At 42.5% G+C, this 13,425-nt stretch overlaps 1 protein-coding gene across 2 annotated transcripts; it reads left to right on the top strand.

Moving 5' to 3' along the window:
* Positions 1-2,437: 2,437 nt before the first annotated feature.
* Positions 2,438-12,520, top strand: CDO1 (cysteine dioxygenase type 1). Of its 2 annotated transcripts, none has more exons than XM_068423122.1 (5): positions 2,438-2,690; positions 4,711-4,788; positions 6,749-6,906; positions 9,446-9,615; positions 11,758-12,520. In XM_068423122.1, the coding sequence occupies exons 1-5, from the start codon at positions 2,494-2,496 to the stop codon at positions 11,785-11,787; spliced, it is 633 nt and encodes a 210-aa protein (XP_068279223.1). In that variant the 5' UTR covers positions 2,438-2,493; the 3' UTR covers positions 11,788-12,520. The 2 variants fall into 2 exon arrangements, with proteins under 2 accessions (XP_068279223.1, XP_068279224.1); XM_068423123.1 differs by having other exon boundaries at positions 9,446-9,619.
* The last annotated feature ends 905 nt before the right edge of the window (positions 12,521-13,425 follow it).

Here is a 13,425-nt window from a genome sequence, read left to right as displayed (position 1 = left end):
CTTCTATAGAAGTTTTCAGGATCAACAAGTAATGTTGAAAGATTCAGAATGAAAAACAGTGTAAACACTTTTGAATAGAAACAAATAAAAGTATAGGGTTTTCTATTACTACCAGAGAAATTTAATTTTTTGGTAATCAAGGAAAAAACTTTAACAAATTGGTACAGTGATATAGGTGAGCTATAATGAACAACAACAGCAGTTTGAAACTGCAATAGGTAGACCCAGCCTGATCCCTTAGTTGTAACAGAGGAAGGTATAAAATGTCCATTGGCTTTTACTAGCGTTATTTAAAGGCATCACTAATGATCTCAGCAACATTGTGACAAAGGAATCAAAGTTCTGAGTTTTTGGGGATTAACAGCAGAAGCATAAATCACGTTTTTTTCTGGATTTAAATACCAGAACATCACCAAACACATAGTTGTACAAATAAGCAGAGGGATATTATAGCTGCTGGAAAATAATTTAAATCAGATCCTGGGAATATCAGAATAAAACAAAAAATGTTCAAAAGCTTATTTCACTGTTCATTTCACAACCCATTTTGGTGATCCTTACAACAACTTATTCTTGTAAGGTATTTTATTCCTTTGGGCAGTGTTTCCAACAACCTCTAAAACTATGTGAATTCTGCCTTTGAAACAAATGGCATACAGTGTTTCACACTAATTCTAATCTTTGCAACCTACAGCAGTTTTAATGCTGCCCATATGGGAATACTCAAGGAAAAACTGAAAAGAAGTGGTACTTGCCCATGCAATCTTTTGACACCAACCAGTAGCTAAAAATGGACTTGAGGCAAATTTCATTAAGTAAGGCACTCGTTTTTAACTGTGAGTTTGAACAAGTTACCAAGGGAGGTGACGTGTTTGTTCATTACCTGCAGTTCTCCCAGGAAGACTGGATGTTTTCTTCTTCAACCCACAATGGCTGTTGATATCAGTGCCAGGGTATCCTGGTTGAGTTTCAGAGATTTAGGATGGTGTTAGGTTCTTTCAGACCTTAAAAAGACTGCTTGAAATCATCACAGTTCCCCCTCTCTCTCACACACACACACAAACACTACTTGTTTTTAGTAGTGGTAAGGTTGGGTCTGCTTTCTGTGTGCCAGGAGGGATTCTGGACTGATGCCTGACAATGTACCTCTTCAGTACATTAATCTGTATTTCACTCCAATGCACTAGATCCCAGCCTGATTTAAATCTGTTGGAATGTATTCCTGACTGCAGTGGAGCCAGAAATTCATCCAGCCTCTCAAGTTGCAGCTACTGTATTAATAGTGCTTTTTTTTTTCTCACACCTACTTGATGCATAGGTCTTGAGGAGGGATGAGAAAGCAGGCATGATAGACATCCCTCAGTGTAACTGTCTCTAAGGTAAACTGCGAGCTGCCAGTGGGCACCTTTAAGCCTCGGAGCTGGAGCGGACTGCCACACCAGTCTGCTTACTTCCAGCCCCACAATCATCACGCAGACCTAAATAGCTGAACTCTTATTTTTTTAGAAAGAAAAGATTAATTTTTTAGAACATAATTCTATGGCATATAGTGAATTCCATTGCCAGAATTCATGACTAATAAACATCCTATTAACAGTTGAAATGGAAATTAAGACAGCTGGCATGTCATTTGCTCACTCTGCAGACAGTATGTAGGTTTGACAGGCAGAGGAGTGCGAGGATGGTCTGTCATCTTGGCTTGGCCTCCTTTGTCCCATTCATTACATTTTTAGGTGTCATGCCGAGTGCTAATGGTCACAGCAGCCCTAAATGTGACTGCAGAGTGCACTGCTTTCAAGGCACGTCACTTTCAACAGGCAGGCTGTATTAATGTAAGCTGCAGCAGCAATTTTGTGTGTGAATTAGGTATCAATGTGATTTGTTTTGCTTTTATATAGAGCTTCTAAATGTATTTTCGGTAAGGCCAGCCTCAAATTGACACTTCTTTGCTGCAGCCTATCTGCGTGGAAGCTTCTTACGCTGTGATATAAGTAACGGAGGCAGCGGTGGGCCACACTTTGTAAGCTGCAGACCTTGTCCAAAGGAGATGAAGATGCGCACACACAGACGCCTGGCAGGGAGAGCTGCGTGGACACTGCTGCCGGGAGAGATGCATTGCACCCGGCAGCGGCAGACGCTTCTTCTCGTCGTGTTCCCTCCACCGCGGATATCGGAGAGCTAAACGCCTGCCTGCCTGCCCGAGGGGTTACAGGGAGAGCTGCCCCGGACCGCCCAGGCTTGCTGGACGGCCTGAGGGCGGCCGGAGGGGAGGCAGAGGCAGGCGGTGCGAGGCGCGCCCTTACAGCTGGCCCTGGCTGTCCCCGCCCGCCGGGGTCGGTGGCCCTGCTGCCGGGGACGGGCACGGCTGGCCGCGGGCCCGCCCGCCGCCGCCCGGCCCCTCCGCCCCGCCGGGGCGGTGGTAGGCTCCCGCTGTGCCTCCCGGCGCATAAAGGCAGGCGGCGGCGGGCCGGTCGCGGGCAGCGGCTGGCGGCGATGGAGCAACCGGCGGTGATGGAGCAGCCGGTGCAGACGGAGACGTGGAAGGCGCAAAGCCTCGAGGAGCTGGTCCGCATCCTCCATCGGATATTCGCCGAGGACAAAGTCAGCGTGGAGGAAGTGCAGGCGCTGATGGAGTCGTATGAGAGCAATCCCGAAGAGTGGCTGCAATACGCCAAATTCGACCAGTACAGGTACAGAACACCCCGCAGCAGGGAGCTCCCGGCCCCGTCGCTGCGCCCCTCACCGTGCAAGCGGGGCCGGGACCTGCGGACAGCGAGCGGGGACCACTGAGACTAATGGCTGACGCCCCCCCCCCGCCCTTCTCTGACCCCATCGACAGCCCCTCCGGCAGAGCACCTAGGGGGGGCGAAGGGCAAAGGACCCCGGGGCGGGGGACGGGGGAGCGGGCGGGACAGCGGCGGCCAATGGCGGCACCGGCGGGTACGGGCGGGGGGCTGCCGGCATCGACGTTCCCCTGGCTGCCGTCCTGCGGGTCGGCCCCGCGGGGGCAGGACGGCAGCCGGGGGACCGCCGAGGCGTGTTGCCCCTCCGGATTTGCTAACAGCTTCTTTATTCCTGCCATTGGTGACTTCCCTGTCTTAAATTTCAGTATAAATACATTTTATTTGAGTGCTTCCTTTAAAAAAGCAACAACAACAAAAAACCCCAAACTTGTTCCTTTAACCTTGTTATCATACAAGCATCACTCTGGCTTGACTTCTTTCAGCCTCCTTTTGCCTCGCGGTGACTATCCTCCATTCAGAACAAATCACAAAATTTGTAACAGAACGTACGAAACAAAGAATCGGAAAAACGAAGTGTGCTAACACTAGAAGAATGCGTGGCAGCCGTGGGTTGTTGATTTGGTTGTTTTTTTTTTTTTGGCCAGACAGACCTGCTGCACAGAAATAACAGCACTTGAAAAGTTCAGTCAAATGCCAGCATTGATTGCTTATGTTCTGACATCATAGGAAAAATATGTCCACCTAATATATGCACAAATTGTGAATGCAGTGAGAGTCAGCATATAGATATTCATGTTATGGTTTGGAAGTAATTCATTATGAACATCCTATGTTGATTAAAATACAGTGGTCTTATGGGGAAACTAATCAAAAAACATTCAGTTGACATCAGTGCATTTCTGTGAGCCCCTGCTTGCATCTTTTAGGCAAGAGTGAGGCATCTTGTCACCGGCATAAATATTTGCTGTACTTGGCAACGTATGAATAGTCATGACTAAAGCTAAAATGAAACCAGAAGGTCCCACTGGATTACTTGCACTGCAACAGCTACAAGCACCAGCCTCAGATCAGAAGAGCCCCACTATGGAAAGTAATGTATAAAGCAAAATCCCAGTCCTTTCTCTAGTGAACTTTTCAATAGGATGAAACGAGCAGCAGCTCGGGGGACGCTTGCAGGAGAGTACAAGGAAACAAACATAAGATTTTGCTGTGAAAGATGTTTTCAAGCCCTCAGACAAAATCACAGTCTAGAACATGCATATTGATAAAAAGCCTTTAGAAGCAAGCTTATTCTGTGCTACCTATAAGTTATCACAACAAAAATCTTTTTAAGAAATTTTGCTTTGATAAACTTCGTTGAAAAGCAGATGCTGACAGAAATTACCCCACAGGTGTTTTATCCACATACAAATGCTACAGTACAAGACATAGAACATTCAGGAACAGAGTAGGAGGACCATGTACGGAAAACCCGACATCTTATTTCTTTGGGTTTTTGGCTTTGTACAAATGAATGCTGCATAACAGAAGAAAAGCCAAGAATGTCTGAAAAGGAGCTGCAGAAGAATGTGACCATATATTTTTCTTGTTTCATTGCAGTCCTCTGTTTCCAATTATAAGCCAGCTGCTGAAGTGACTTCATTCAATAACTATTTTGATTTGATCCTGTCTACTACTCCCGTCTCGAACTCACAGTTCCAAAATCTCTAATCATCTCTGTAATTCAAAAGCAATATGAATATAAAATATTAAATACATCTATTTTTTTTCTTCCCAGAAAAAGAACTCAGGAAAAAAAAAAGCTTAAAAATACAGTTTCATGTTTTTTCCAACTATCACTTGGTTTTCAAGAACAAGAAGAAAAGGGATTTTTGTATATCACAACCTTCCTTGATAAACATGTTTGCATAATTTTGTCTTTTATAGGCATATCAGTACAGTAAAAAGCAAACACTTTGTATTTCAGGTATACAAGAAATCTTGTGGACAATGGAAATGGAAAGTTCAACTTGATGATCTTGTGCTGGGGTGAAGGGCATGGCAGGTTCGTATCCAAAGACTATGGTTTTAGCAAACAGATATAAAGGCACTGTATCTTTCACTGTCATACAAAAAGACATAACCAGCCCTATGTGAGCTGTCAGAAAATGTCTGGAAACTAAGCAGTGCAGGACTCCTATTGGCATAGCAGTCCTGAATATTTGCTATATCTTTTGCCAGTTTGTACCTCATGGACATTTTTAGAGCACTCTTCTAAAAATGCTCTGTTTTTCTACCAAATTTAAGCTTCCCTCCTGTTAGAGGACGTTTTTAGTCCCAGAGGTACAGCGGGTCCTGTGGTCAGGACAGGTTGAACAGACCCTGTTCAGCCTGTCCCACACAAGAGACGCATACAACACTTGGATGCAGAGGCAGGACTTGGTTCGGTTTAAATAGTCTTTGTTCTCTCATGGGGTTTAAATTCCACCTCTGGGACAAGATGAGAAAAGTAGGTTTGGGTTAGGACTGCAGGCTGTGAGGAGGGAGCCCCTTTCCAGGAGTATTTGGCTTTCTTTAGGTTCACACAACCCATCTTCTCCCTCAAAACAGACCACACTGCTGATGTGGCCTCTGGAGCTGTGTACACAGACAGTACACTGGGTTGTGTAGTCCTACAAATGTGAGGGCAGGATCTGTCCCCTGGTGGGTCCTTTGCAAAATGTTGGCTTAAACAAAATATGGAAGAACAAAACTTGTAGATTTTGACTGATTATTCTAGCATATAAATAGAAAAACTAATGACATGTCAGACCTGTTTTTTTGTTTGTTTTAATTGAACATTTACAGTATGCTGTAGGGGATGCTGTGATGTTATACTCAGAGGGATACAAGAACCAAGCCTACCACCTCTACTCCTTCCAGACTATTCCCACAAAGCCTGTAATTTATGTCAAACTGTGTTTGAGTTGGATGAGCATTTCCTAGAGCTAGACTGAGACCACAAGTTGTTTTTTCTTCCTATATGAGGAGGATCAGATTGTTCTCATGGCTTGTGGAAGGAGCATGACAGCGTGGCATTTGTGAACTGTTCCGTGCCTGAAGCAAGCTCTGCTCTCTTGGCATCTCAGTTAGTAAGAAACCCTGACATTTGTTTACTGAAAACAGTAATGTTTTCAGTACCAAGTTTTTGATTGAAACTCATTAGCACTGTACTTCCAGGAGAGTCAAATTCCCCCTTCTCCCTCACCCCCAATGAGTGGAGAGCTCCCCCTTTGTCCTAATCCCATTGATTTAACAGTCCTCTATTTAAAAAAAGAATGAAACCAAAACTAAACTACATATCTAGCCCATATGTCTCCAAATGTAGCAATTAAGACATACTCCAGAGAAGGAGACAGATCTAGCAAGTGGACAAATCATACCAGATCCTGCTGTGTTGTTTGTGTTCTGCCAAACTAGTGAAATTAACAGCTTACTGTAGCTGGTTGTACTTAGTACTATCCAAGTGAGAGGTACAGCACAAGCAAATGTTAAGGGACAGTAGAAATTAAGCAGAAGTAGCTCATTTCTCTCATGTTTTGGGAGTGAGCATAGTGGATCTGTAAATATCGGGTATACTTGTAAGTTTATACCAGCCTCTGCCTGGGGTCACTGTGGAAAGCGTCATTTTGTTTCTTGGCCCACAAGAAACAAGAGTTTTTTTGTTCTGAAGAATTTTTTCTCTTCTCCTCCTTCCTCCAGCCTTCCTTTGTATTTCTCTGTAGCAAAGTCATAGGCTGATCAATATCTGACTCTTCTCCAAGTCCTGCTGTGTGTAAGCTGAACCCATTACATTTCCAAAGTAGCAGTTTTAAGTAGGCATATCTTAGTCACTGTGAATCTTTTTTTCCTAAGACTTTTGTGCAATGGCATTTCATTCTAGGGCTATGTCCAGATACAATACGCTATGCCATCTGTCCTATTTGCTGTAATGAAATTAAATATGTATATCATACTGAGTTCAGTTATTCTTTTTACATATATAGCAGCATCCATGATCACACTGACTCACACTGCTTTATGAAGATCCTTCAGGGAAATCTAAAGGAGACTCTGTTTGAATGGCCTGAGAAAAAAGGGAATGGTGAAATGACTAAGAAATCAGAACGAGTTTTGAGGGAAAATCAATGTGCCTATATTAATGGTAAGCTATTAAGCTTGTTTTGACAACTACCCATCCGTGAGTATTATTCCTCTCAGAAGAGTTCATCTGCTCTCTAGTCTCCTACCTGTAACAGTACAATACTAATGTCTTTATGCACAGTTTAAGAACGTGGCTCTCTAGATTCTGCAGAAACCTGTATTTAGATTCAGTAAAATAAACAACAACAAAAAAGTCTTTTTAACTCACTCTTAAGACATTGCAGCGATTGCTTGATACTTAAATATACTGGGTATATTCTCTAGACCAAGCAGCCTTCAGCACTGTGTCCCTAATAACTATCTGAAATTGCTTGTAAACATAGACCTTAAATAGTATTTTGTGAGAAATAAGGGAACAAAAGTTTAGATAGCTTAATGACCTTGATTTTTTTCAAAGAAATAAACCTTTTGGTCAGGCATGGAAATCCTAGGCAAAAATGTAAAAGCTGTCTATGAAATAAATTGACCACCCAGGAACAGAGGCCTCGATCCTCAGTGCTGCTTCTTGTCCAAATCAACAAAAGGCTGCAGTGCTGAAGTGCAGCGTCAGCAGAATTGAAATGCTCAAGTTGATCCAGTCTACAAAAAAAAATTGTCTGACTGCACAGATACTGTGAGATGACTAAGTCTCCATCAGTAGGCCTCCCTAGGTACCTGAATTTGTGCCATTACATGTATCTGTAACTATCACCATCTTGTGCTATGCTGGAGGCCATCCTGGAGTGGCCAGCTGGGTGTAACGTATTCTGATGCTATGCAAGTCAGTGCACATCGTGCTGAACAGCAATGAGTTCAGCAGAACAAAGGCAAAGCACCAGAGAAGGGGGGCGTCTGCCTTTTATGTGAGTTAAAAAATGGAGCACACACCTTGTGGGCTGAGCTTGGGAACTCCCCACTTGGAGGGAGCCTCATGTTGGATTATGGACTAAGGCAGGGTGAGGGCACTGGGGAAGAAAGACTAGTGCTCTGCAGCCCTCTGTTAAAGGTATGCCACATTAAGTGAAGACACAAAATCCACGGGACAGGAAATGCAAGAAGCAGCTTGGCACGTCTGCTGATCCTCCCATGCCAGAGACATGGGTTCTCAGACCCAGTCAGGTTTTCCTACCTATGTGATTCTTTCCAATGAAAGCAATCATACTCTGTGTGTGCATCTAATCCAAAGCTTCCTTGGTTGTTTTAAACAATTTGGTGTCCAGTTCTCTGAGGCAGTTTGGATCTCTGCCATGTTTCATAACAGATATTTTGCTTTAACAGAAAGAGGTAAAACAAGTAGAAGGAAATCACTGACAGTGTGTTGATTGCCCTAACTACTTCAATAGTGAGTGAGCTTCATGTTTCTATTGTGTGCTTCTTGGTTGCTCTCGCTCTCGTACCTTATTTTTAAGGTTAGAATCCACTAAACAAGAGTTCATTCGAGTCTCCCATTAGATAAGCACAGATTTAGGACTCTTTTCCCCTACATCCTCTATTTAGATAAACTACGTTAATGACACTTAGAGCTCACACTTCAAATGTATCAGAGATAAGAGTGTACTCATGATTCACAGGGTATCATGCCTGTGTTGCACAACACAGGTCTAGGTATTATATAACATATTAATTCAAGTACAAAGGCCTGAGTTGTTTTTACAGCAGGGTCATAAATTTAAATTCAAGGTCTCTTTTAAATAACTCAAAAACTCCACACTAGTGTAGAATGGAGATGGTTTGTTTCATTGATGTTATTCTTCATACCTCACATTTTTACGTTAATAGTTTGGTTTCTACTCCACCATTGCAGAAAGTGCCATTACTTCATTAGTAACCACACAACAGACAGTGCCTTGTTTTATTACATGTTCAATTATGCTTACTATTCAGTTAAGGTTGGAAGTATGCCAGTCACTACTAATTTGTCGCCGTAGTCAAAAGAGCAGACAAATGAAAAGCCCGTTCTCCAAACTAAAATATTGGAAGGATTAATCAGGAAACCGATGCCTGCAGGAGAAGACAACTATGTCTCTGTCCAGAAGATAACTATGTCTTTGCCCCAAATACACATATCTGACCTTTAATGTGACTTTAATGACAGGGCTGAGAATTAGCAATACAAAAACTTTTTCCCTGTAAAATGTCATGCTAATTTTTAGAAACACAGACCTTTCTGCTTCTGGAGCACCTATAACAACAGCATCTCCTAGGGAAGTAAATAACATTGAAGTCCTTTGGGAATGATAGCTGGAAAATTACTGATAGCACAGCATTCCTTAAGTTTCTCTGGATTTCTGTTGGCCTTTATGCTGTAGCAGATAATCCAGAAGTTTTATGAAGTGTGGAAGGCAATAACATATTTTGAATTAACAGTGTATTTAGGAATCTGTGCTAGAGAACAGCAGCCAAATTCCCTGTACTGAGTTACTTGTTGCCCATAAAAGTGTGGGCATGCCTAACTGGCTTGCTCATGAGTTTCGGTTTAGAAAGCATTTTTCCAGGCATCTGAGATCTCATTAAAGCTTCCCGCTAACATAACCTCTTGTTTCATGCCCTCGCTGGTGTAGACTCCATTGGCCTGCACCGTGTGGAGAACATAAGCCACACAGAGTCTGCCGTTAGTCTTCATTTGTACAGCCCACCCTTCGACAGCTGTAACACCTTTGATCAGAGGACTGGACACAAGCACAAAGTCAAGATGACCTTCTACAGCCAGTTTGGAGAAAGGACTCTCTGCGTAAGTATGAGATAACACGCTCCCTGCCTGACCCCAGGCTCTGAGCCCTCAGCCCCTGTGGGGACAGGGGTGAGGGGCTGCCCTCTTGCCTGCACAGGGCAGAGCACCGGTGCCGCAGGACAGGCAGGAGGTCCAGCAGCCCCGCCTTTCCCAGGGCATTCCCCTCTAGGACCAGCATAAAATCTCTTTCCGAATACTACTCTATTTGTCAGTTTGCACTTTCCTGGTGTGGAGTTCCCTCCCCTTCATCAGCAGGAGATCATTTCCGAGCAGAGAGGAGGATTAATGGGAATTTTGCTACTAGCTAAGCATCTTCAGGCAGCAAATGATGGCAACTTAGTCAATGGAAAACTGTGAAGCAGCTACATTGTTTTGGCCAGCTTAAGTCATGTGTAACATTTCCTGCCTGAACTGTTCTGCCAAAAAGCATCACATTTCAAGTCAGTTGCTTTAAAGCTTGTAGCTTACTGTAAAGTAAAGAGTTCTTTAATAAAGTTAATTTAATTCTTTAAAATCAAAACTTTGACACAGAAATACTTGCTCTGAGAGTGAGAACAGGCTGGTTGGCTGTTGCCTGCATTCTTGAGTAATGGCAGGATATATCATTTGGATAGAAAAGAAATCTTAAGATGAGCTTTGGAGGACCAAGCTAGGACATCTGAGAGAGTTTAACAGAGTTCCTTTTAGCACTCTTCCATGCATTGGGAAACATAACTACCTATACAGGGAGAAAAGACAGAATCTTGATGTTCAGCCACAGAGGTTCAAAGACTGTTTGATTTTGTTAGACACAGAACACTTTCACCTTTCACTTGAGCCAGAAATTCAGTGCTCAGGAGTTTCCTGGAGTGAGCTCTTAGTAAGATCCAGTTTAAAGTTTTATATAATCGACAAGTACCACGTAAATTATTTCTTTGAAGCTTGTCACGTTACATGATTACAACCTTACCAAACAGCTGAAACACAAACTTCGACCTTCCCGAGTTTGAGAAAGTAAACTCAAATTTATAATTCAGATATTAAAGGGAAATAAACATGGAAAACAGTTGAACAAAATTCACACAAGAATTCAGTGTTTGATTGCTTTGTTTTAAGTGTTTATGAAGTATGTAAGATAACAAGTGAGACTAGATGTTTTGACTTGGACTATTTTCCTACCCTTGATCTGTAAGCATCTGGCAGTGTTTGTACCTTTTGTGAGGAACTGGATCTGGCTTACAGGAGAGAGGTAAATCTTAATCATTGGGTTTCTTTCATGAATTCCTGTAAATGAAATTCCAGTAAGGGGGAAAGTAGTAGTGAGTCTGGGCCATCCAGCAGCTTGAAATGACTTCACACTACAAAAACGTTCTGGTCTCAGTGAGACTTTCTGAAAAGCTGACTGGAAAATCAAACATTCTTCTGCTGACCAGATCTCAAAAGGATGTAGGAAGACAGAAAGCTATAAGTTAAAAACACCAAGAGAGGAATGCACAGTATTCTTGTGTATCTTTTGAGAGTGAGAAGATCTGCCTAGCTAAAGCCCATTTAGCGCTTCCTCTTTGTAATAATTTTTTCTGCAGGTAAATCCCTTGTGGCTTCTGGCCATAAGGAAGTCTTAAATAAGTAAATCTCCACTAAATACATAATAAGTTATATAGGCCTAATAGTTAAAATAGTATGTCGTATGTCCAAGGACTTGCCAGTGGAAGTAACTGTTTACACAGTTCAGGTGCAAACCATGAGAATAGCGATGCAAAAGTTCACTGAAGGAAAACTGATTTTGTCTCGTGTGTCACAACACAACAAAATTCCTGGTCCTGCTGCCAGGAATTTTGCTGGGGGAGGTGGTTTCTGTTTGCAGCCTGTCTTCCAAGCTAGACTTTCAAGCAGTTTCCATCAAAACAAAGAAGAGCAGAGTATGGGGGAGAAAAGCACTCCTCAGCTGTCCCTTCTTGCTGTGGGCTTGCTTGTGGTCACACAGGGCCAATGGAGAGGGTGCACAGCGTTCTCTATAAAACTCTGGCAAGGAGTACTGAAAATAAATACACTAAGTTTTTTAAGGTGCTGAGCTACTCTGGGAATAAAGGCCCATGCCGAGAAGATGAAGTAGGTGGTGACTGTCTCTTTCCTTAAACAGCAATCTCTCCTCTTTCCTTTTAGGCCACAGCAGTGCCACAGGAGAACAACTGAGAAGCACCGGCATGTATTTGCATAAGACCTGCTGAATGTTTAACGAGGGACAGAAGACTTGCATGGCTAAGGCCAACAGACAGCTATATTTCTATACCTTGTACATAGAAGTACACTAGGCAGCTTCCAGGCCACCCGCAGTTCCCCCGAGTGAATGCCAATTATGGGACACTAAGCTAACTAGTGCCATGAACTGCTTCAGAGGTTAGATGCCTTCTCTTAGGCTCCTGTCAGAATTAAGTAGTTTGTTTTCTGATTCTAGCCTCCTTTTAATTCCACTTCTGATACCACACTGAGAATATCAGAAATAGGGTTTTTAAACATCATCTGACACTACTTAATAGGCCTACATCATGTATGCTCTCAATGTAATTAATAACTATATAAACTTCTAAGCTTCCAGTCACTTGTACTGATGGGTAGTACACTAGATACAAAAAACAGCAGCTCTTTTTTTTTTTTTTTATTAAGTCTTCTAGGTTTTAATGCTCTAGGCCATTTTGATAGTTTTGTGCATTTTTTACTTTTTATTTTTTACAAATTCATTTGTCAGATCTTGTTTTAAATAGGAGCAGTGAAATGCTTCATGCATAATGATTTTTGAAACTGATTGGGCAGATATTTGGGTTTTTAATCAGACTAATCATACTTAATTCAGCTAATGTCCAGTTCCAAAGTATTCTGTATAGCTACTGAAGAAGGTAACTGAAATAAAACTGGATTTGTGCACAGATTTCAAAGTTTTCAGCCTTTTTCTCCTGGTAACTAAAATATTCACCACACTTGACCAAAATCCACATTCCTTATGAACATCTAAGTCTTTTCCTAGCAATACACTGTTAGAAAAAGCTTTAAAAGGTTGAAAGTATTTGAAATGTGAAGAATCCTGATCTCAATTAGGTTGGTCGGAGTTCTGCCGTTGAGTTCACTGATGCTTAGTTTTATCCCCCAGATTTAGTTACAAGGAGAGAACCACCTTGAAAAAAGTTAAGTCTAATTAAAGATATCAAAATCAGCAAAGCTTCCTGCACTGAGGCTAACCCATTCATTTAATGGAGCTAGTACATAAGACGAGTAGAGAATGTGTGGCAAGTCTCCTGGTCTCATAGGTGACTGCCGGTTACTCAGGCAGCAGTTTAACAGTATCCTTTTTAGATGAGTTGCATATTTCCCTCCATATTGACAAGCCCAGAAAATATTTACTTTATGAGACCCTGTTTCCAGGGAGGCTGTGTCAAATTTTCAAAAAATGTTTGAGCAGTGTAACAGTTTTTAACCAAACCTATGCCCTTGGGCTGCAATTATACCTTGAGGGCCAGTGGGAAAGCAGTAGGTGCTTTGCAGTATTCTTTTTGTGGTTTTTTTTTTTTTTTGAGGGGCAGGAGGAAAAAGGAGGCATGGAAGGAGAAGAAAAAAATTGAAAAGATAAAGCAGGCCTAAAGGCAAAAGAACAGGGATAAACATGCGCAATAAGTGGGGACTGCCTGCATGAGGTGGACCTGGAGGCTGTGCCAAAGAGGGGTCAAGGGAATGTGCAGCCCAAAACTGGAAGAAGCATTAGGAGCAATGACACCGCAGGTGTAAAGAATCCCCTGTGCTTTTCCTTGGCTCCAGCGTACCCCAGAGTTTAGCATGTTT

Source organism: Nyctibius grandis, chromosome Z (genome assembly GCF_013368605.1).
Source record: "Nyctibius grandis isolate bNycGra1 chromosome Z, bNycGra1.pri, whole genome shotgun sequence".
Classification (NCBI taxonomy): Eukaryota; Metazoa; Chordata; class Aves; order Nyctibiiformes; family Nyctibiidae; genus Nyctibius; species Nyctibius grandis.
This window is presented reverse-complemented; position numbering and strand designations above follow the sequence as displayed.